Source organism: Gossypium raimondii, chromosome 7 (genome assembly GCF_025698545.1).
Source record: "Gossypium raimondii isolate GPD5lz chromosome 7, ASM2569854v1, whole genome shotgun sequence".
Lineage (NCBI taxonomy): Eukaryota > Viridiplantae > Streptophyta > Magnoliopsida > Malvales > Malvaceae > Gossypium > Gossypium raimondii.
The window spans coordinates 28361732-28386889 of NC_068571.1; the positions used below are offsets into that span (position 1 = coordinate 28361732).

At 33.2% G+C, this 25158-nt stretch overlaps 1 protein-coding gene and 1 non-coding gene across 2 annotated transcripts; both read right to left on the reverse strand.

Annotated features, from left to right (window-relative positions):
- Positions 1-4457: 4457 nt before the first annotated feature.
- On the reverse strand, positions 4458-7376 carry LOC105797631 (axial regulator YABBY 1). Its single transcript, XM_012627577.2, has 7 exons — positions 6943-7376; positions 6624-6776; positions 6334-6457; positions 5481-5529; positions 5262-5337; positions 4965-5039; positions 4458-4831 (listed from the first exon to the last, which is right to left on the reverse strand). Exons 1-7 carry the CDS (start codon positions 7036-7038, stop codon positions 4742-4744), a joined length of 663 nt encoding a protein of 220 aa, XP_012483031.1. The 5' UTR covers positions 7039-7376; the 3' UTR covers positions 4458-4741.
- Positions 7377-22155: 14779 nt separating this feature from the next.
- On the reverse strand, positions 22156-22260 carry LOC128042718 (small nucleolar RNA R71). The gene has a single exon (XR_008198231.1). It is a non-coding gene; the product is annotated as a small nucleolar RNA R71 (small nucleolar RNA).
- Between the last annotated feature and the right edge of the window lie 2898 nt (positions 22261-25158).

Consider the following 25158-nt stretch of genomic DNA (forward strand, 5'->3'; position numbering starts at 1 on the left):
CATGCCATTTTACACTTTGTATTTCTTATTAACCGTACACCAACACCATTATTAAACAATCTTACCCCTTTTGAAAAACTAAATTCCACCCCACCAGATTATCAAGCCTTAAAAGTTTTTGGTTGCCTAAGCTTTGCCACCACCTTACAATCCAATAGACATAAATTTGATCCTCGTGCCAGAGAATGTATTTTCCTTGGTTACCCATCTAATGTCAAAGGCTATATTTTGTTTGATCTTGCTTCTCATGACATTTTCATCTCTCGAAATGTCATGTTTCATGAAACCACCTTTCTAACTATCACACCTTCCTTTGACACTATCCCACATATTACTTTTGATCATTTCCTGTCTTATGATACTGATATACCATCTCCTGAACCTATTCCCTCACCTCAATCTGACTCTTCAACTCAATCCTCTCGGCCATCTCGCACTCGAAAACCACCATCTTACCTCCAGGACTATCAATGCCATTTATGTCCACCAAGCCAACCTCACTCCACTCTTTATCCATTAACTAATTATCTTACCTATGCCAACCTCTCCACTTCTCAATTACATTTTACCTTAGCCATCACTGCAGCCATTGAACCTCAAACTTTTAATCAAGCCAACAAACAGTCCCAATGGAGAGAAGCAATGCAGGCTGAATTTTTAGCTCTTGAACAAAATAACAATTGGGTTCTTGTTGACTTACCACCTGGGAAACAAGCCATTGGTTGCAAATGGGTGTACCGTATTAAGCACAAAGCAGACGGTTTTATTGAGCGATATAAGGCTCGTTTGGTTGCTAAGGGTTACACGCAAACTGAAGGTATTGACTACTTTGACACTTTTTCTCCTGTAGCAAAGATTACAACTGTCAGATTGTTACTGGCTATGGCTGCTTCAAAGAAATGGTTTCTCCAGTAGTTAGATGTTAATAATGCCTTTTTACATGGAGACCTTGATGAGGAAGTTTATATGTTGCCTCCTCTTGGATTTGATTTGGGTATGAATAAGGTTTGCAAACTTCAAAAGTCACTTTATGGACTTAAACAGACTAGTAGGTAATGGTTTTCAAAGCTTACATCAGCTTTGTTGTCTATTGGATATGTGCAATCCATGGCTGATTATTCCTTGTTTGTGAAAAAGGAAGCTACTTCATTTACTGCTTTGTTAATCTATGTTGATGACGTGATTCTAACTGGTGACAACATGGATGAGATTAACAAAGTCAAAGCCTTCTTGGATACCTCATTTCGGATCAAAGATCTTGGAGATTTAAAGTATTTTTTGGGGTTAGAGGTAGCTCGAAGTTCATCTGGTATTCATTTGTCCGAAAGAAAATATGTCTTAGACATTCTTTTTTATTTTGGTTTCTTAGAGTGCAAACCTGCTAAAACACCTATTGCAACCAAACTGTCAAATGATGCTTCTCATGAATATTTTTCTGATGTTACTGCATATAGACAACTTGTTGGCGATTGATTTATTTGCAGTCTTCTCAACCTGATATATCATTTGCAGTACAACAACTGAGTCAGCATTTGGATAAACCTACACTCTCACACTTGCAGGCAGCTCATAGAGTGCTTCGATATTTGAAAGGATCTCCTGGATCTAGTTTGTTCTTTTCTAGTTCAACAATTCAACCAGTTCTTAAAGCCTTTAGTGATTCAGATTGGGCGGGTTGTCCGGATATGCGACGGTCAATCACTGGATATTGTATGTTCTATGGTGACTCATTGATTAGCTGGAAGGCAAAGAAATAAACTACTGTTTCTCGTTCTTCCACAGAAGCGGAGTATCATCCACAACATGTGAAATCCAGTGGCTACATTTTTTGCTGACTGACCTTCATCAGCCTATTTCTCATCCAACTTCATTGTATTGTGATAATGCTTCTGCTTTACAATTGGCTATGAATCCTATTTTTCATGAGAGGACAAAACATATAGAGATAGATTGTCATCTCATTAGAGAAAAGACTACTCAGGGTGTTATCAAATTGCTTCCTTGTTCATCCAAAGATCAACTTGCAGATATTTTTACCAAGGCCCTTGCTGCAGTTCCTTTTGAGGCAAATTTGGTCAAGCTGGGAATGAAGAATATCCACTCTCCAGCTTGAGGGGGCGTATTAGCTAATTAAGTTATAAGTTTGTTAGTTAATCTAGTCATTATCTAGTCAGTAATTTTCATTAGCTTAGTTAGTGCTTACTTCATGTATATAAGCATTTTTCCTATTCTGTAAATAATAAGGAAAATCATTTTCATATTTTCCACGTTTTCTACACATTAAACGAACATAAAAATTGTGTTCATACTCGTTTATTTAGCTTAGTAAACGAACATAAACAAATGTTATACGAACAGTTCACGAATAGTTCATCAAACGTTCTATTAATTTACACCCTTATTCTCATCACCTGTTGGAACAACACCAAGTTCCTTCCCTAACGCCCAGGTTGCGTCTGCTTTATCGAGATGGACATCCTCCTCTAGTTGCCTTCTGATAAGATTATTTCTATTTTTGAGATTGAGCTGGCGTTCACAATCTCATCATCTCTTTCGTCTGCAACCACCTTCTTCTTCCCGTTCTTCTCTTTAGCTGTAACCTTCATAAATTTCTTAGTTGGCCCAAACACCCCTCTCTCACGTTATTAAAATGACTTCCACAGATTAGACCTTTATTCAATAAACATCCTTATGGCCCTCCTCATTGGACATTGGATCCTAACTCAACTGTGCGCCCAAGTCCTACTTCATTACCGTTTCACTAACTCTCTCCTAACCAAGTCCATTTATCCCGTCATTAGCCTCATCCACTTCAATTAATTGGCCCATATCGCCGGTTGTCCCTTCAATTACGACATTGGAATTATTCTTATCCACATTCTCCTCGTACTTCCAGCGTAGTCACTATTTCATCAAGTCCAACGGTTGATGCTCTCATTGCATAGCTAGTGTATGATACGATGGAAAGGTATATATTTTTTTAATTTAATTAGTTGAAAAGTAATTTTAATATTTGGTATGTCAAATTTTATTTATTTTTTTAATCTAACTTTTTATTAGAAGTTATGTTCTCATTAATATGACAAATAAAACGTGAGAAAATTACTTTTCATAGATTGGAAAGTTAAAACAATCAAGACAAGATTAACCCTATTTTATATTAGTTTAGAGTATTAACCTATTAATAAACGTAAGAAGAAGAAGAAGTTCTTGCCTCCTCCTCCTTAATACTTGATTTTTCTACTACTTCAATGGATTTTTCAAAGTAAATTTTTTCTTGATTTTATTTTTATATGCATATTTAATCATCTATATGTTATATCGTTTATATATTATATTATTATTATTATTATTTTTCTTCTCTTTTCGCATATTAATTCAAAATTCAATTTATTATACTATTTATGAATCTTTACGAGCAAATAATAATAATAATAATTAAGATTTAGGTTTAGCTCTAAGACTGTTGTAATCATAACCTTTTATATGATTTACCTTTGAATTATGGTTTGTTGTATTTGATTGAGAATTCTACTAGAATGATTTTCGAGAATGAACAAATGATTGATAGCTCATTTAGAAATAGAATAGATAAGACAAGTGATCAATCAAATCTTAGAACGATTACGTATTATATTCAAGTAAGTTCTATCTTATTAATATCCAAAGTAAATTATGTTACACTGAGGCTTTATCAATTAAATAATGAATATTTTATTTTATTTAATAAGGGTAAATTCATATATAATCATTACATTCCTAGGAAAGTACTTAGTGAACCAAACACGATAACGTAACATTTTTGGGATTTTAATCAATATTGTAAAATTACTTTGCTGACAATCACATTCCTAGAAATCATACTCTATTGTTGTGTCTTTTATCAATGTCTTTAGGGAAACCAATAGTTTGGTGAATGCTTTAGTGAGGCTAGCACTAATCGAACGAATACTTTAAGGGTTTGGTGATAGTTTTCTCTATATGTTGTTTCTTTGTTGTTTATCTTTTGTTGGTGTCTTGGTGATTCTGGTCTTTTTTTGTTGTTGTTCTATTCTGTACTCGTGGACCGAACCACCTTAGTTGTGGTTTCTATATTTTAATAAAATCATTGCTGAGAAAAAAAATTTAGCTAAGCGGTTTAAGGCATGACATGGATTAAATCAAAGATTGAATTCGTCTTTAACAATAAAAGATATTAAAATATTTATAACTATTAAAAGTTAAGAAAAAACTTGTATTTACATAAAAAAAAAAAGATGAAATGAGCCAAAAATAATGAAAAAAAAAAAAGAATCCAAAATAATTTGTAAAAATATATATATGTATATATGTTTTGTTTTTCATTTATACATAATTGGTTGGACCTCAATTAGTTGATTCGGTCCGGTTATGGCAACATTAAAGCTGAGAGAAAAGGAAAAGGAATACCCAAACCATTGTATTTTGATAAAAGGAAATGAAAGAGAAACGAATAACGTTGAAATTGAAAGATAAAGCTAGGATTGAGTTTTGAGCATTTGAAGTACTTTTATGACATATAAGGCTAATGTTCAAAGCCTTCATCTTCATAAGAGTTCTTCGTAGATAAAGATGACATGTTAGCTAGGCTCTTCACAACATCAAAATGCATCCCCATAGTTACTAACATAAGCTACGAAACCCAAGGTTTTCAACAGTACACATCTTAACAAATAAGGAAATTAACCTACACAAAAGTAGAAGAGAGAAGGACAACGAAACCCTAGCAGTAGTTTGGACTTGTTTGGTAAGGGGTAACACCCACGTTGTTTGGAGCAAAGAACCCATCTTTCATCACCATCTCCTCTCCTTCCTATATGCACAAAAGTTGAAAGGAAAAAAAAAAGCGATTAATATCCAAACTCCAAAGCAATTCTAACAAAATTTAAAAGAAAAAAAAAACCCAAGTAGTTTTACTAGTTTTTAGAGCTTAGGGTTTAATATACCTGTTGGTGCACGTTAGTTTTCTTCACGGGTTGATCAGGCATAAGTCCGAAATGTATGTGAGGGAAGTGGGCCCACTGAAAATATGAATTTCTTTTCCATACATTAGTAAAAAATATAGAAAACAAAATTTGTTTAATATACATCAATAGTAGACAGTCACTAAACCCTAACTTTTTTTTTCCCCCTTTTTATGCCCATAGCAAAATCAGAGCCTATATTGTCAAGGAAAGAAATACTGTTAAAGAGAGGAAAGGAAAGGTGTGTAATAAGAAAGGGATGGAATCTAGGGATCTCACATTCTTGGCAGCGGCACTGAAGGCCTCTCTATGACTGATATCAGGGTTTCCAGCTTTGATGCGTTGGATTTCGTCCCTGCAGAGGATTTGATTTGATAGATGTCAAGATCATCCATGTCATCATTGTTCTCATTTCAAATCCATTTTTGATTTTGTAAATATGGAAATAAGGAGAAACAAAGGTAAGGTAAATAATTTATGGGATTAATCACACTTTACTTGATGAAGCGGTTGTAGGCAGATGGGACTCGCTGTCTCTTCTCCGGAGCTGCGCATTATAAAAAACAGACAGAGCACAGACAAACAAAGAGACACATGCATTAAAATCATCTCACTGACTTTTTTTGGCAACATTTTGTCTTTCATTAGCTCCCTCTCTCTCTCTCTCTCTCTCTCTTCATCATCACCTCATCATCACCATTTTCTCTCAACAGATACAGATCTATCTTTTGCATGGATTCTTCTTTTCATCATAGTTTTTACTTATAATTAGCGAAATCTTGAACGCTAGGGTTTGATAGTAACTAGTAAGGTTGCCATTTTATCACCAAAAAGAAGGAAAACAAAAAAGATGGGGCTTTTATGCTATAAAAGAAAACGAAAATATTGGAGAAAATGAAGTTTGTGAAGATTTTTGTCTGGAAAGCAATAAAAAAGAGAAGACTTTCAAATTTAAAGTAACAAAAATAAGAAGAATAATAATGATCATTCATAGGCAAAGGACTTCGCTGTAACTGCTGCCATATAGGGATGAAATAGCTAAAAGATTAACTTAAATATCGTTTAAAAATAAGGTGGTCTTAAAAGAACCCCCCGCCGCCCCCAAAAAAGAAAAAAGAGAGAAGAAAGCATTTGAAATATAGGGACGTAGGGTTGTAAAGCATAGGGGTCTTGACGTTTTTATTTGGAATTGGAAAAGGAACTTTCGCATAGTGAAAAGGTTACTTTGACTTCTCAAGAAATAGACCCCCAGATAGATTTGTGTGGCTAAGCTTCTAAATTTCTAGCTACTGAAAAGGGAGATTTGAAGAATAAAAATAAAAAGCAATGATTAAATGTTGAAGAATCTCACGTCTATTGACCACCAGAGGTTTGGGAATATCTTCAACACCTCCATGAATAGGAGGCATAAGAGAGTTATTTGGGTTTGGCTGATTGATTACCATATTTGTTGTTGCACTACTTCGGATCTCCTCCTGCCACATTGTAAAATTGTAAATAAATTGTAACCCAACTTTTGGACTAAATTTTAACTAGAAACTAAGAGTACGTGAAAAATTAAATTGGGAAGTAATTTTAGACAGTTAATCAAGTTAGTAGATTTGAAACCCTAATTTCTCGAGAAAGAAAATACATGCATACCAGGAGATTGTGAGGAGTGAAGAAAGAATGACCAACGTGATGCTGATTAGTTGAAGGAAGAAGCAGACCAAGCATGTTGACAGACAAAAGATTGGTGCAGTGACCGCATCGAACCGTAACAGTCTTGAACAAGCTAGTGCAAGGAACACTCACCTGAGAAAATGAGAAACGATACAAAATACAAGAAGGAACACAATTGTAAAAAACAACAACAACAACTAAAACATGTATAAAAGCCCAAAAAAAAGGGACTTTGGAGGAGTAATATGAAGCACAATGGGAACGAAAAGAAAAGAAAGAAAGGGACAGGAAATGATACAGCGAGAACTGTGTCACAGAAGTTGCAATGGACGTAACAGAGCTGATCGGAGGGAGAGACGTGGTCCGGTGAAAAAGCAGCTGATGAGGAAGACATCCTTCTTTTTCTTTTCCTTTGTTATTATTATTATTATTTGATATGAAGCTTTGGATCTGATTGATTGATAGATTGACTGATCAGTAGATATTGATAGGTTTCTCACACCTTGATCTGATTCTCTTGGATGTTGAGTTTTGCTAAGCTAGAGCTACAAAGAAAGGATTGAGGAAAAGATAGAAAGAGGGATACTACTAATATACTAGGAGATGTAACAGAGCCAGAAAGTGATTTCAAATATTGCTCATTTGTACATGGTTGTAGTTTCAATGGCAATTTGTACAGGTTATGGATGTCTCTTAAACAGGCCTGAGGCCCCGGTTGAAACCGAAAAAGAGAGGAAATAATAATAAACGGCTTTAGGTTTAAAGGCAAAGGAAAAATGAATGGTTGGCATTCCCAATGGATGTGTGCTTGTATTGGAGAGAGAGAGCGAGTGGAAGTAAGAAAGGGACGTGTGCATGCATGGTAGTGAATAGCTTTGGCTCATTCACCTGTTGTTTTCACAGTTGAGATTAAAAAGAGGGGGATCGGTGAACCCTTTTCTCGGTTCTCTACAATTCCATGGCTGCCTTAACCGGGCCACATATATCATTTTTTTATAAAAAAAACACCCTCCATTTTTAAAATTAGTTTTTTAACTCAGCACTTGAAAAAATATCAATATGAGAAGTATATAATTGATTGCTACCTAAAAAAGTATATAATTAATATTTTTAAAAGAAACAATTTATATGATTTATAAATTTTTAAACTATTCTTTTAGCTTATTTTAAACTACTTTATAGTAAGATAGAGGGCAATGGTCTCGCTCCCCAATGGTAAAATTGCTACTAAATTCTTTGAAAAATTATAAAATTGTAAATTAATATAATGGTAAAATTATTTTGACCATTCAAAATTTATAATTCAAATCTAATTCCTTAAAATTTTATTTTCTCCCTTTACCCTTGGTGAAATGTTTCCATCTCCATAGTGAAGAGGTAGAAATGCTATAATTTCAAGAATCAAAAGATCTTTTATACATATCTATTAATGATAAATGTAAATATAATAATTTAATTGATATTTATCGTTGATACAAGATACAAAGAAAGAGGATAAGGAGGGGCAAGAATGAGATCAAGGTGGTGCTATGGAGTTTGGTTCACCTATAAAGGCCGAGAGTCGGGACAAGTACAAGAGTACAAGGTGATTGAGAGGATAAATGCTGAGAGTAACTTTAGGGTGCTAAAAAGTCTATCCCATGTTCTTAGTTTTCCAGGGTATTTATAGGAAAGGTCCTCTTGTCTATTGGTATGATATTGGCTAGATAAACATTTAATCCCATTAATTGTGTAACGAATAATCATAGGCACATATTATGGGATTCTATTAGCATGAGGTAGTCAAACCTAAATAGACTTCTTATTATCTTGGAAATGTGTTCAAATTAGGATAGCCATTCTCTTTAAGCCTGAGTGGTAGGTTTCATTTGAAGTGGGATGGTGGGTCATGCTTAGGAAACAATGCATAGTCAACAACATCTCTTGGGTTGACATGTGTCCTCTTGGTAAAGGTATATACTAATAGCCCCTTAGTCGAGCGGGAGGTTGTAAAGTGGCCTTCCATGAGACATGCTTCGAGGCTCCCTTAAAGGTTTATCTAGTTGGAGAAGATGAAACATCACCAAACAGTTGTCATACATGCGACATTCTTTTGGGGAGTAGTTGTAACAACCTAAATTTCTGTGGGATAAAAAAATGGTTTCGGAACCCCATTTTCGGCATCCTAGTCTGTAAATATTATTATTTAATATTTACGAGTATAATTTAGTAATATATTGAACGATGGTTTAGCAACTTTGCTAATTGGAAAGCTAGTTAAAGTACAAGTGTATCGACCTAAAACTCAGTGGTTTTGGAAAATGAGGTATCGGGACCTCCTTTCCGTAAATTGATGCCATAAATATTTACAGAGTCATTGTATAAGTAAATTAGATTTTTGATAAGTAATTTTGCCAATTTAGTGATTAATTAAGGTAAAATGACTAAATCGTAAAAACTATAAAATTTTATCATTATAGATTTTTATTAGTTAAAAGGCATAATTGGTAATCATTTAAGGACCAAAGTGGCAATTGGACCACATCTAGAATTGAGGGGGACGGTTAGGTAGTGTTCTATGGGAAACAATGTTTAAAAAATATTATAATTAAATTAATAGAAGTTTTTAAAGCATAAAAAATGATAAAATCAAAGTCATAATCTTTATTTTTCTACCATAATCGTTTCTTCACAAAAAGGAAAGCTTGAGAAGCCATGGCTGAAGATTCATATTCGACCAAACTTGTGTTCTTTGCATGGTAAGCTAATTCAATCATGTTTTTCGTAAATTTTATATTTTTGAGATCATTGTAACTTGATTTAGTTAACTTGTGTATCTATTTTCAAAATTGTTAAAGTTTTAAAATGTTGCCATTGATGAATTTTGAAGCTTTTGGTGCTAATATGTTAGTTTATAAGCTTGGAGATCAAATAGGACTAATTTATAAAGTGAAATTTGTTAGTTTTGAGTTTAGGGCCTAAAATGTAATTATTTTAAGATTGTCATGGACTTTCTATAATTATGGATTTAGAGGGTTATAAAAGGATGAAATTGAAAATGAATTGAAAAACAAATCTTAAATGTGAAAGTTATGATTGCTTCAGTTTATGGGTTAAATTAAATAAAATGTAAAATTTTAAGGAATTGTTGTAAAATGAAATTGGATTGTTATATGCATGAAATAAACTGTTATAAGACATTTTAAATTGATAAATTGAAATGAATTACCATATAGATCAAAATTTAAATCAATCAATAAATAATCGAGGAAAATGGAACATTGTGGATTAGTCCCCGATACTTCAATTATCGAGATTTTACCGTAAGTTGATATGGTTTAGTTATATATATAATTGTAATATATATGTTTGAATGGTGTATATATTTTATTTAAATGCACTTTAATTTGTTTGCAAAATGGTACAAAAGGTGATAAATGGACTAAATTGTAAAGAATTGTATTGATATGTTAATTGTACCCGGGTGAATGTATGATATGATAGGATACAATTGGAATGTCAATAGGGTTAGTTGCATGCTTGTATGTGATTTTCACTTCTTGTCTACTGATTTGCACTACGGTGCCTACTGAGTCACACTTCGGTGCCACTGTTTGGTGTGTGTAGTACTTATGTATCCATAGCTATTATTTAGAGTTCATCAGGCTAACTTAAATGAATATGTATGTGTATGCGTATGACTGATTTGTTGTACATGATGTATATGTTTGGTAGTTCTGATTGAATTGTACTGAATTGAACCATATTGAATGGATTCATGAGTTATACGTCTGATATACGAAATGCTCAGCTTGTTATTATGGAATGTCATGTTAGGAAATTGAGTTAAATTAGTTAATATAGTATATGTATTTATGAAATGAGGTAAGTTTATCGTTTAAATACCTATGAGCTTACGAAGCATTTGTAATGCTTACTTTGTTGTGTTTTCCTATCTTATAGTTATCTTTTGCGGAACGTCAAGATCGAATCAACTTAGAGTTCACACTATCCAATATTCAATTTGGTAGTCTTTTATTTGTTCTAGAATCAGTTATGTGGAATGTGTAAAGGTTTTGATGTGAATAAGTGTTTATGTTGGAAAATGTTGAAATGGTCCTTATATAATGTGTGTTTAGAATGTTTATATGATTTGTATATAATCCTTGAATTATATATGTGTTTACTTGGAGTGTTCATGAGTTTGAACCAAGAATGTGGTTGGTTGTGGATGCTTATTATGATGTTTAAAAGGTGCATAAGGACATTATGGTAAGCTATGGTCGAAGCTTATAAACGATCAATTTTAATGGTGAAAAGGTTGAGTTAATGTGATGATAATGGTAGAATGGTTTTGATACAAATATATTATGGCATCCATTTACTTAAATGATATGTAATGTTCTTATGACCTTTTTGTATAATGGTGCCAAGTGGCATATTGGTTAGATGCTTAGGAGGTTGATATATGATATGTTTTAGCTTGGTTATGGTATTCTTTGAACATGTTTAAAAGTTTCCAAATGCATATTTGAGGTTACCTTTATAGGTTGGTTTTAAAACAAACACCAAATGGCTTATACTTGCACCACATGGGTTGGCCACATGGCTGTGTGATAGACACGGACCGGTGGCACAGCCGTGTGATTTATGGTAAAAGGGAGTTTTTGGAGCCACATGATTCCTATTTGTTATACGGCTTGGCCACATGGTCGTGTGTCACACATGAGTTGGTCACACGACCGTGTGACTACTGGAAGAATTGATTGATTTTTGTCTACACATCCACAGTGAATTACACGGCCTGGGCACATGGTTGTGTGACCCCCTTTTTTTGCATAATTGCCTTTTATTTTGAAAAAGTTTCCATTTTTGTCCAAGTTTGATTCCTGGTCAACTTTAGAGATTTTGTAAGCTTGTTTGAGGCTCGATTTTGATTGAAATTTGTATGATGTATGAAATTATGGTATATTTTATTATTTAATGAAATACTAAAGCTTGTCTTTTATGTGATATGTTTCAATAACTATAGTAGCATTTCGTAGCTCAAATTTAACGAATGAACCGAGTAAGGGGTGTTACATTTAGTGGCATCATAGTTACGATTTAGTCAATTTTAGGACTGAACGTAGTGTGTATCAAGTATAGAATATACATGCCACAATAACCTGTGATAGTGTGATGTCATATGATCCGGTCTAACTCTGTTTTCTTATGGATATATTATTTTGGTCGTAATTGTGTTGTATTAGATGAGGTAAACAGTAATGTTCCCGCTTTTGATCAAAGAACTAGTCATAATGCGTCCGTTCTACAAGGGCCAGATAGTGAAATGTAAGATGTTTTCTTTTAAAAGATGAACCAATGGTTCTTAGAGTTTATGTGAGCTAATCTTGCAGCTCTGCAACCTTTACCCCCGACTATGACTCCCACAACATCCCCTTATCCTCAAAATCTGGTAAATGTTCACAAACCTCTAATTGATAAGATTCGAAAACATGGAGTTGAATAATTCAGTGGTAAGATTGATGATGATCCGGTCAAAGCTGAATACTGACTGGACAATACTCAACCAGTTTTTGATGAAATGGTACGTTCATCTGAAGATAGTTTGAGATGCATCGTGTCACTTTTGAAAGATGAAGCTTATCAGTGGTGGACAACTTTGACAGTAATTGTTCCTAAAGATTGAGTAAATTAGAATTTCTTTCAATCATAGTTCAAAAAGAGATAAGTTAGTAGAATGTACTTAGAAATAGAGAATTTCTAGAGTTGAAATAGGGAAACATGTCTGTAGTAGAGTATGAACGAGAATTTATCAAACTCAGTAAATATGCCAGAAAGATTGTACCAACAAAAGTTGAAATGTGTACTTATTTTGAATAGGGTTTGAACAAAGACATACATATGTTAGTGGGAGCTCTGGAATACATATGCAATGAAAGGAAACAAGCCAAGTTGAACCTTCGAGACTCCAGTAAACAGAGTATGACTAGATAATTTTTGACTCCTTCACCGAAGAAATCAAGATATGTTCATAGTCGTTTCACTTCATCATCAGAGTTTTCCAGAAAAGATAAGTCGAATTCGAGCAACCTGAGGTGCCATACTATACTAGCAGCCAGCGTAAGTAGAGTTTTCAAAATTAATTAATCAGTTTGTATTCACTGTTAGGGGTGTTCATTCGGTTAACCGACCTGAAATAACATTAACCGAATTAACCGACCTTTCAAAACTTTTAACCGTTAACCGAACCGAAAATTTTTCAAAAAAATTAACCGAACTGAAATTTTTTCGGTTAATTCGGTCGGTTAACCGAATTAACCGAAAATTATATATATTTTTTTTGGTTAAAAATTAACCGAATTAACTGAATTAACCGGATTATCCGAATTAACCGAATTACCTGAATTAACCGAATTAACCGAATTGAATCACTACATAATTAAATTATTTTTAGACTTTTAGACTTTAGTTTTAGTTTTAGTTTTAGAATTTTATTTTTATTTATTAAATTATTTGTAATTTTTATGATTGGGTTGGGTTGGGTAATTGGGTTGGGTTGAATACTTGGGTTTGGATTGGGTTTAGGTGAATAGTGGGCCTATTTATATATTATAATTTTATTTATTAATTTTTTAGGTTAAACCGAAAAAATTTGGTTAACCAACCGATTTCGAACCGAATTAACCATTAACCGTAAAATAAAAAAATAATTAACCGACCCCCGACCGAAAAAATTCGGTTAACCGACCGATTAACCGAATTCGGTCAATTAACTGAATTTTTTCGATTTTACCCGAATTTCGCACACCCCTATTCACTGTGGAAAAACTAATCGAGATGAGTGCCGGTGAAAAAGTGGGGCTTGTCTTTTGTATGGTTCCAAGAAACATTTGAAATGAGATTATTCAAACTGGGTGGATTGAAATAAGGAATAGAATGTGAAATCTATAGTCACTCTTCGAAAAAGTAGATGACCGGAAAAAATAGTCGTAACGTGGGATTTAGCCGAATTGGGACTAATGATATGATGGGTAGATCTGAAGTTCGGGATGCCTGTCAAGCTTTATGCTATTCGAGCTCGTGAGGAGACCACTACTTTTGATGTTAATACTGGTACATTTTCTTTAACTCGATATTTCTGTGTACATGTTGATTAACTTTGAATCATTGCATTCTTACAGTTACACTGCATTAGTAACCGGAAGAAATTGACAATAATGTTGACTGAATATGATGTTAGAGTAACGAACTTGATAGGTCAGTATGTTATCACTATTGAGATATGTAAAAAGTGTCCACTAAAAATGTGGAATTCTGAGTTTTCTACTGATTTGATGTTATTGCCATTGATAAATTTGATATTATTCTCGATATGGATTGATTGACTTTGTCTGATATGGTAGAAACAGTAAACATAAGTGAATTGTACTGTGATGTTAGAAGAGTGAATCGATTAATGTTAGTGTTGATAGATCTAAATGTTTCACCAATATCGTAATAGTGTTTTCTGTTCGAAAACTGATCAGAGAAGGTCTTACATTTTAGATACTAGAATATAGAGATTGAAGTTAAAATAAGTTCAAAGATTAATAGATTTTTTAATTTGTTTTCAAAAGATTTGTTAGACTTGTTGCCTAAAATAAAAGTTGATTTTGTTATTGAATTAGCACTGAAAACTGCTTCAATATCTATTACACCGTATAGAATAGCATTGACAACATTGAAAGAATTGAAAACTTGTTTGCAAGAGCTATTAAACCAAGAGTTCATTCAATTGAGTGTGTTACTTTGGGATGCTTCAGTCTTAATTGTGGAAAAGAAAGATGAAACCTTGAGATTTCGTATTGGTTACAGACAGTTGAATGAAACTACTATAAATATCAGATATATGTTGCTCCGTATTGATATCATCTTGATTTACTCGAGGAATAGAAGTGAACATGATCAACATTTAAGATCTATATGACAGACTTTATTAGAAAAACAATTGTATGCAAAATTCATCAAATGTGAATTCTGACTCCTAATAGCAAGATTTCTGGAACATGTAATATCGACTAAAGCTATTCATATTGATTTGAACAAAGATCATCAGATCTGATTTGGAAATCTCTGAAGAATGAACAAAAGTGCACATTTTTTTGAAATTAGTCGGGTATTACAGACAGTTTGTTAAAGACTTCGCAATGTTTGGTCAACAAAGTTTTGATCAATTGAAAGCTATAGTAATAAAAGCCCAAATGTTGACTCAATATAAATTCGAGAAAGAATTTGTTTTTTCCTACTATGCTTTATTTATGGTCTGAGTTATGTAATGATGTGGTAAGAAATGAGAATTTAAAAATTTCAAAAATATGATCAGAGTTACTAGCTAAATGACGACTTGTTAAAATGATCATACTTCATAATTTAATGTTGTTGTTAACAGAAATCTATGTTTTCGAAATTGTTTATGTATGTCGAAAGATTCAGACCTGAAACAAGATAATTTACATAGAACTCATATAAGTATCTATTCTTTTCAGCAGGGCAGTACTAGAGAGTATAGTTTTTTGAAATAATTTCATTATTCGTAAGGTATAAAATGAGAGATTGCAGAATATCTGACAAAATGTCTGATATGTTAGCAAACTAAAGCTGAACATCGAGTTCCATCAGATTTGTTACAACCTGTGATGATTCTGGAATGGAAATGAGATCAAGTCACTATGGACTTCGTATCAGGTTTATCGTTATCATTGAAAAAGAAAGACACAATCTGGGTTATGGTTGATAGACTCACCAAGTCCTCGCATTTCATTTCAGTTAGAACAAATTTTGTAACGACCCGATAGTCAGTGATGCCGGAAAGTGTATTTTCGGGACTCCGTTGCTATAAACTGAACTCGTAAATTTTTTATTAAATATTTATAGAGCTATAATAGAGGCAAATTAAATTTTGGATAAGTAGTTTTCATGAAATTAGGAGTTATTAAGGTATTGGGACAAAATTGCGAAAGGGTTAAAAGTTGAAATATAGATTGAAATTAATTAAGAGGACTAAAGTAGTAATTATACACTAATTAATTGACGATGGACGGTGGTGAGTAGTTAGAATGTTGATTTTGTTATAAAATTTATTAGTTAATAATAATATATGTTATAATATTAAATGAAAACGAAATAAAGAATGATGGATGATAGTGGAATGAAAAAGAATTTTCATTCTCCTTTTTCATGCAACATTCGAAACAAAGAAAAAATAGCAAGGGGAGAACGCACAACCTAGGGGGTTTGGAGTTCAAATTCAAAAATTGGTTAGTTCAGTTTAGTTCTTTTTTTGTAATTTTTACGTTTTTAGATTCCCGGTATTATAGATTAGCCGACCCATGTTTTAATTTTTAGTATTGTTTAAGATTGAAGATGTTATCATTGTTGATTAGTTAGATTTTTAGAGATTAAATTGACAAATTTTTAAGTTAGAAGTGGAAAAGGACTAAATTATGGAGTTAATTGTTGATTTTGAGTAATAGGGACTAAATTGTAAAAATTTTGATATTTAGGGTTAGAATTGAAAATAAGGAGCTAAATTTAGCTTATAGTGAAATTGGTATAAAATTTGAGGTTAAATGTGGAGATTTAATTTGTAACAGCCAATTTTTCAGTAGTGTCAGAAATAGTGGTTTCGGGGCCACAAATTCGACGAGTGAGTCCGTAAATATTATTATTTAATATTTACGAGTAATATGGTGTATTAATAAAATTTAATTTAATGATTTTATTGTTAAATGGAAGAACAATTAAGCTCAAGTGGTAAGACTCTAAAGTCAAGTGGTTTTAGAAAATAAGGTATCGAGACCTCGTTTTTATAAACCGAGCTGTAAATATTTTATTAAATATTTACAGAATATTATCAAGGTCTTATTAAAATTTGGTTAAAATTTTTAATGTTTCGATAGTTAATTAATTAAAAGGACTAAATCGTAAAGGATGCAAAAGTTAATCGCTATAAGTTTATTTGTATTAAATAGTTATAAAAGAATGAAATGAGGGTTTTAAAGTGAAAATATACCCTAATTATTATGATTTACGGTTAGTGGGTAGAAAAATAAGAAATATATGTATTTAAAATGTTTTAATTAAAATATTTTATATGTTAAGTTAAAATAATGATAATAAAACAAAAAGCCAACATTTGTAATTTCTTTTATGTCTTCTTCTTCCCCATAACCGAAACCTCAATGGAAGGATAGAGAGCATTCAGTCAGGTGTAGTTCCAATGCATGTGATTTTTTTCATTCTATTTCTAATAATTTTTATGTTTTTGAGATCGTTACAACTACGTCCAGCTAGCTCGTACCATCGTTTTTGAAACTGTTAAAGATTTTGAATGTTGCCATTGATGAATCTTTGTGATTTAGATGTTAAGTGATGAATTTGAAGTATTAGTTGTTATTTATAAGTATTTTGTTAAATGATTTTTAATGATTTAAAAGTTTAGGGATTAAATTGCTAAAATAATAATTCAAGGACTTGATGTGAAATTGTAACACCCCAAACCCGGCCTAGACATTATGGTCGAATCTGGCAATGTCACATGGAAAGGGATTTGAAGACAAGATTGTCGAGTTTAAAAACAGTTACAGTAAGTTAGCTTTTATTTAATTCGAAAAAAAACTAGTTGATTTGCTTTAAAACTTGTCTATTAGCGGAAGCTTTTGTAACCAATTAATTTAGGGAAAATCGTTTCTATTTACGAAAAACCTTAGTTTTTAGAAGAAAACCCGTGTTTTGTGGAGTTGCAGTTTTAAAAAAAAAATCCATAAAAACAGTATAAAGTCTCAAATTTAAAGCCAACCAGTCCATAGTCTAGAAGATACATCAAAAACCCCAAATAAGTAATAAATTCTACGCATTAGTGGAAAACAGTCTAAAATTTACATGTGGCCACCGCCGAGTCCTTCGCTACACCGACCCGTCAAGTCTTGGGATTACCTGTACAAATTAAATAGAGAAAGGGTGAATTTTCGCAAACTCAGTGTGTAATCCCCACAGAAAACATGCATACAGATAATCAACAGAATTCAGTTAGATACAGTTTGAGGCCCGTGCCCATCACAGAATCAGTTTGGGCGTTAGCCCATTCAGATACAGTCTTAGAAATACATTAGGGCTTTGGCCCATATCAGATACAGAATGCAAATACAGTCAATCAGAATCCTACCCACCAGCCTCTACACACCATCTTCGTCCAACCTTACACACCATGTGGGGATTTAATCAACCCACCCATCCCTACACACCATGCTGTACCGAAATGCGGCATATAATCAGAAGGTTGCAGCTGAGCTACCAGATAACAAGCTTAATAGCCTTTCAGACACTTCCTCCAAATATCATCAACCCACCCCGATGAAATGCAACATACAAAATATGTCATGCCATTATGCAATTAATCGCACATACATTCAGATATCATAAGTCATGCTCGATATAGAAATTAGACAAACAGATCACACATATAGGGGTTTAAGTAAAGCTTACCAACCCTACAGTAGGTCCACAGTCGACTTGGGCGACCTGTGCAACCTTACAGAACTTTTCAGAAAAATGGGCTCACATGTCGATGTGGCCCACTCGGACCAAATTAGCCTTGGCCAGTGATCCATTTTTAATGTAACCCGTGCTAGTTAATTATTAATATATGTTGTCACTATTTACTTATATGTTCCTCCAAAGTTGTCTACTTGAGCCACTGTTACTAAATTATTTTTATCTTGAGCTGAAGAATTCCAAATTAAGATCTGATTGATTTATTTAAAACTAGACTCAAACCTTTCTACCATAAAATATTTATAATTTTTGGTTCAGCCAATAAGTATAGTAAAATCTTCAAACTTACCCCTATTCTGCTGTCTGACAGCTTCGTCCCTTCTTTGCTAAAAATTAATTATCTCTTAGTACAAAATTTGGATGATGTTTCCATTTATTTTTATTGAAAATAGACTCATTAATAATTTAAACATGTAAATTTTAACCCCTAATTATTTTTCTCTAATTTTTGATGATTTTCCAAAGTCAGAACAGGGAAACCCGAATTCGATCTGACCTTGTCTCACAAAGTTTATTATACCTCATGATTTACAATTCCATTACTTACGCCGTTTCTTCTATAAGAAACTAGACTCAATAGTATGTAATTCCATATTTTTTCATCCTCTAATTCAATTTCCACAATTTAGCCTACTGCAACAGCATGGAATTATGGCTTTTCACCGAATCCCCTTTTTTTTTGCGTTTCGGGTACACACTTGGTTTTGTTTGATGATAAAAGAGTCTCCGAGCACCCCAAAGCCTATAATCAAGATACTCAACACACTATTTACCCAAAAATCAAATAAAAGCCTGCTAAACAAGTGTAAGGCCTAATTCATTCAAAATACCAAAATTTGCCCAAGCGAAGGCTTGAAATTGGGACCTCCCAAACACTCCCAGAACACATAACCACTAAAGCTGACAGATATTTGTGTCATATTTTCACAATAACAAAATTAGAAATTTTGGGGCGTTACAGAAATTGTTACAAATGTTGGTTGTATTGGAAGCTATTAACATTCGGGTGACTTGTGTTTACAATAAAATTGGTTTATTTGCATGATTAGGACATATGGACTAAATTGAATAAAAATGAAAAGTTGAGGGTAATTTTGTAAAAATATCAAAAAGGAATAAATTACATAAAATAAATTAGTTTTGCTAGTTGAATTAATTAATTAGATGGGATTATTATTTTAGATTGAAAACGAGATGAAAATCGAGGAGAAGAGCAAATTACCAAGTAGCCCCTGTAATTAGTCATTGCTGCAATTTAGCAAATACTTATGTATATGTGAAATTGAGAAGAGATTATTAGTAGTGTTTTTTCTTGGAATTGTATTAAAGTTATATGAGAATGAAATGAATTTAAGTATGTATACAGAAATGAAGAAGTGACCCTGTTTGCACATCTGTGCCTCTATTTGTACTTCAGTACCCTTGAATGCACATCTGTGCCCCTGTTTGTAGTTCGGTACCCCTGAATGCACATATGTGCCCCTATTTGTACTTCGGTACCCCTATTTGCACTTCTATGCCCCTGATTGCACATTCATGCTCCTGATTGCACTTTGGTGCCCCTGTTATGCATATATGATGCCCCTAGTGTGGTGTAGTTACCCGAGTATCCGAGTCAAGTTACTAGTTTATCGGGCTAAAGGTTAATGAAATTTACAAAATTATTTATGTGCTTAAAGTCTAATGTATAGACAAGACAGTAGTAAATGTTAAATGTTCAATGATCTATTTGATCGTACATGAGTTTAATTATATCGATGATTATACGGTTAAAGTTAGATATTTATAGACATATATGAATGAGTTTGGATTGAATTATTATAGTACAAGAAGTATATGATGAACCATTTTAGTACTAATTTTATAAGTGCTTCGTGAATGAATAAAAGGTATGAGTAATCTGCTTATTTAGTTTTCACATTGTTTAGTGAAAGTAAGTGATTCCGGATTGATATGTTTACATAAAAAATTGAAACGAAAGATGAATTACAAAATGATTATGATAAACCATAAAAGAAACATGTTTTTAATCCTATTCTTAACATGTTTTTGGATGATTTATTATGTAAATTAGTGAATTCGATGCTTCTAATCCTTTAAATTCATCTTTCTGTACTTAGGTGAGCATAGGGGAGTGAAAAGAGTGAAAAACATGAAAAAATTAAACAAAAAGAGTTGTTTTCAGGATCCACCTGCCTCGCCATTTCCACAAGGGCTGCGCATACGCCCGTGTGCCAGCCTGTGTCGATTTTGCACCCTGCTTCCCTTTTATGCTGAAAAACCCAATTTTTAGGGGTTTTGAACATTCTAAAGTTTATGCTGAAAAACCAAAGAGGAACACACAAAGTAGAACGAAGAAAAGACTCGAAGAAAGCCTCCGGATTCAACTCAGAAGCGGATATCCTTCAAGATTGAAGATCTTCATTCAATTTCCTTAAAATTTTTATTGGGTTTCTTTATGTCTTGTTGTTATCCTAACTTTGAGATTGTTTTATTCCAAATTATGAACTAAATTCCCTAAATACCTAGGGAAGATGAAACCTATGATGAATCTTATTATTTGATTTCTGAATTAGATGATAAATACTTGATTCTTGTTCTCAATTATGCATGATTATTTCGTGTTTTAATATTTTAGGGATATTAATTAATGTTTAATGTTCTTATTTCAGTAGAGCAAAAATCTCTATTTAATAGTAGATCTAGCATAATTGAGTGGAGTTGCATGCAATCCTAGAAATAGGATGACATAAATCTATTGAATTAGAGTCAAATCTAATAGGGGAATCCATAGATCGAGTTACTGTGACAATAGGGGTTTTAATTAGAAAAAGATTTTAATTAATCAACCTAGAGGCAATTTTTCTTACTCTCGAAAGAGATATTAACATAATTTAGGGATTTCTATAGATCAAGGCACAAGTGAATATATCGTTTAATTCAGATGCAGAATAATAGGTGGATTCTTTTCTGGGTATTGTCTATCTCATTGGTTATATTCGATTATTTTTCTAAGTCATTCTCTGTTGCGTTCTTAGTAAATTAGTTTAGTTAATTTTAGATTAAAAATAATTTCATCAGATTGACGACTAAATAATAGAAAAACAGTAATTGCTAGTAATTTTGGTCCTCGTGGATACAATATTCCCTACTCACCAAAGCTATACTATTATTCGATAGGTGCGCTTGCCTTTGTCATAATTTTAGTTATTTTTGTGACCATCAAGTTTTTGGCGCCGTTTTCGGGGACTAAAATATTAGGAACACTCAATTTTTATTAATTTAGCCATTTTTATTGCATTTTATTTTTTACTTTTAGTTTAATTTCTGTTTTTTAATTTCTTTCTTTTATTTTCTTCGATAGGTTCCTTTAGTTTATGACTAGAAGAAATCGTCGAGACCACTATTATTTGACAGAGAGATTGAAAGTACAGCTCGTAAAAACCATAGAGAAACAAGGCAAAGTCTACAGAATATAGTGGAAGAGTAAGAGAACGTTAATATTATTACTGAGGAGATGATTGATAATCAAAATAATCAACTGCCTCCTATGGTTGCTGCAAATCCTGCAAATTCGAATCCTGCTCCTCGTACTATGTAAGATTACGCCAAACTCACTCTAACTAGGGCTGAATCGAGTATTGTGAGACCCACCATTGCTGCGAATAATTTTGAACTAAAGCCAAACACTATTCAGATGATTCAACAATTTGTTCAATTTGATGGTTTGCAAGACGAAGATCCAAATATTCATTTGGCTAATTTCCTGAAAGTTTGTGATACTTTCAAGATAAATGGTTTTCTGAGGATGTCATTCGCCTACGGTTGTTTCCCTTCTTGTTGAGGAACAATGCTAAACAGTGGTTGAATTCTTTACCACGAGGTTCTATCACTACATGGGATCAAATGACCGAGAAATTTCTACTGAAGTATTATTGAGGAATGGTATCTCTTCCTTCATTCAGATCAACTTAAAAACCTTATATGATGCATGGGAGAGGTATAAAGACTTATTGAGAAGGTGCCCTCATTATGGGTTACTTCTATGGCTACAAGTTCAAACCTTCTACAATGGTTTGAATCCCTTAACTAGGAAATTGATCGATGCAGCAGCCGGTGGTACACTGAACAATAAATCACCTGAAGTAGCTTATGAGTTTGTAGAGGAGATGGCACTGAATAATTATCAGTGGCAAGTCATGAGGACAAAGTCGATGAAAGCAATCGGTGTTTTTAATCTAGATGCGGTCACCATGTTATCGAATCAGGTAGAGCTTTTAAATAAGAAATTTAATGGTTTATATGGTTCTATGTAGGTACATCCGGTAATGCAGTACGATATGAGTGGAGGAGGAATAAACAATCCATATTATTTAAATAAGAAAATTAATGGTTTATATGGTTTATATGGTTTTTCTTTATCATCGAGCCCATATACATGGAGCTGACTTTGGAGTTCTACACGACATTTATTCTACAATAGGTCATGACAACTCATGACGAGCCAGGCACCATCACTTTTAGACTTGGTGGCTTGGTATGCCATATGAGTGTCTCCGAGTTCGGTGCTGTTATGAGACTCTACACTGAGGAGTTTATGAGTGCTAAGAACTTCCTCTGCCTACATCGGCACATCCACCACTCGCCAGCTAGTTGTTGGACAGATCTTACGGCGAGTAGGTCACTTTATGACGTGAGTCACTTGAAGGCGAGTTCTCTCTCTCCGGCTTTACGATATTTTCATGAACTTTTAGCTCACACTTTGACCGGTAGGAGAGAGAGCACCAAAGTTGTCAGTACTACTGATGCGTATTTTCTATGGAGCATGGCCGCCGGACATATCTTTGATTTGGCATACTTCATCACCTTAGCCTACCGCCATCAGATTGACCACCACAAGAAGGGTCCCATCTGTTTAGGCCCTTATATGACTTGACTTGCTCGACATTTTGGTCTCCTTGACGCACCTAAATAGTCCTCTACACTTACACTCGTCGGCTAGATGTCCCCACAAGGAATCTCGATCATGATCTACATGAGGATGATCGGGCAGTCTCGTGGAGCAGATCCTCCTTAGTACAGATTATTTCATTCTGATGCTCAGAATGAACTTGAAGACTTCACTAATGATTTCCCCTTCAATCAAGGGGATCCACCTCAACCTCAACCTCCAAGTCATCATCATGTGTCTTCTGCTGCTACTTTAGCGGACCTCTCTGAGCGGTTCACTCGCTTCGAGCGCACTGTTTTTAGAGGTTCGACAGTATTGATGTGACATTGCAGCAGATTTGTTAGCATCTCCATATCTCCTCCTCAGCACCAGTGACTCATGACACCGACGCGTCTGATGATAAGGACCATTGAATCCATTTGTTTTATTTTTATTTTTATGTTTATTTCTTATTTTTTTAGTCTTATTTCATTTTTATCTTTTAAACTATATTTTTTATTTTATGGTTGTTTCTAATCGAGTATAATCCCTTAATCTTTTTCACTATTTGTGTTTATTTTTTTATTAGTTTGCTCGGGATCGTGCTCTACATTTAGATTTGCCTACAATTCTATTTTTCACTATTCTAGGGATTTCATCCAATATTCAGGGCAGTTTTAGTTTTCTCCCTCTCTTATGATATTCTATTTATATTGTGATTATCTATGTTTGTACATTGAGGACAATGTACATCTTAAGTGTGGGGAGGTTATGTTATATAATTATTAGAAAGTTCTGAATTATGTCTTATGGAATTTATAGTGAAAGTTGTAGGAGCTAGAGTAGAATTCTTAAAATTCTAAGTTCTAATTCTACTCAAAGTAAATCACAATTAATAATTAATATAATGCATATTAAATTATTATTTGCTATTAATTTATTAAGATAAAATTCTCAAATAAAATATGATTAAATTAAAACTAATCCTAACTCTAATAAAGTGATAATAATTAATATATATTATAACGGATATAGTTATATATTAATAATTATCATCTTTTCTTTTTATTGAACTAAAACATTTATTCTAGTTGCTTTTTAAAATATTTACAAAAGAGGCATCTAATTTTTAATATTTACAAAAAGAGCAACAAAATTTTAAAATAATTTAATTAAGTTCCTAAACTTAATGAAAATTCAAAATTGAGTTGCAACATAAAACTTGGATCAAAATTGACCCTTTTATTTGAAAAATTAAAAATTTATTTTGTCATTTAGGGAATAATTTCTTGAAAAATTCTGTTAAAATCAATTCCCAGGAAAGATTGGAGAGGTCACAAGCGGTCCCACTTAAGTTCCAATCTCCTAGACAGAATTTATTTAAACATACTAATCCCGAAAATATACTCTAAATCATTTATTCAAACAGAAGAATAAGAAAAAATTAAATATCTGATAAAATGAACGAGATTTGATTCCATTCAATTTTACCTCCCTAGTAATGTTTCAAGCGTTGAGCATTATCTCGAAAATTACCTCACTTACCTTGAAGTTCAACAACTCCGTATGGATAGACTCGATGAATCGTAAATGGACCGGACCAACGTGATTTTAACTTACCTGGAAAGAACCTTAATCTGGAATTGAATAACAAGACTTGCTAACATGCTTCAAATTCTCGAACTCGAATGTTTTTGTCATGCCATTTCTTGAGTCTCTCCTTAAGTAATTAGGCATTCTCGTATGAAGACATTTGGAATTCTTCTAACTTGTTAAGTTGAAGCATCCGTTTCTTTTTGGCACTTTTAAGACCCAAGTTGAGTCGTTGGAGAGCCCAATAAGCTTTGTATTCTAACTCTAAGGGTAGATGGAGGGCTTTCCCAAAGACTAGCCTATAGGGTGACATCCCTAAATGTGTCTTGTATGCTGTCCTGTAAGCCCATAAAGCATCGTTCGGGCAAACTACCTTCTCACGTATGCCTTTGATCTCCTTGTTTGCCAGTTTAG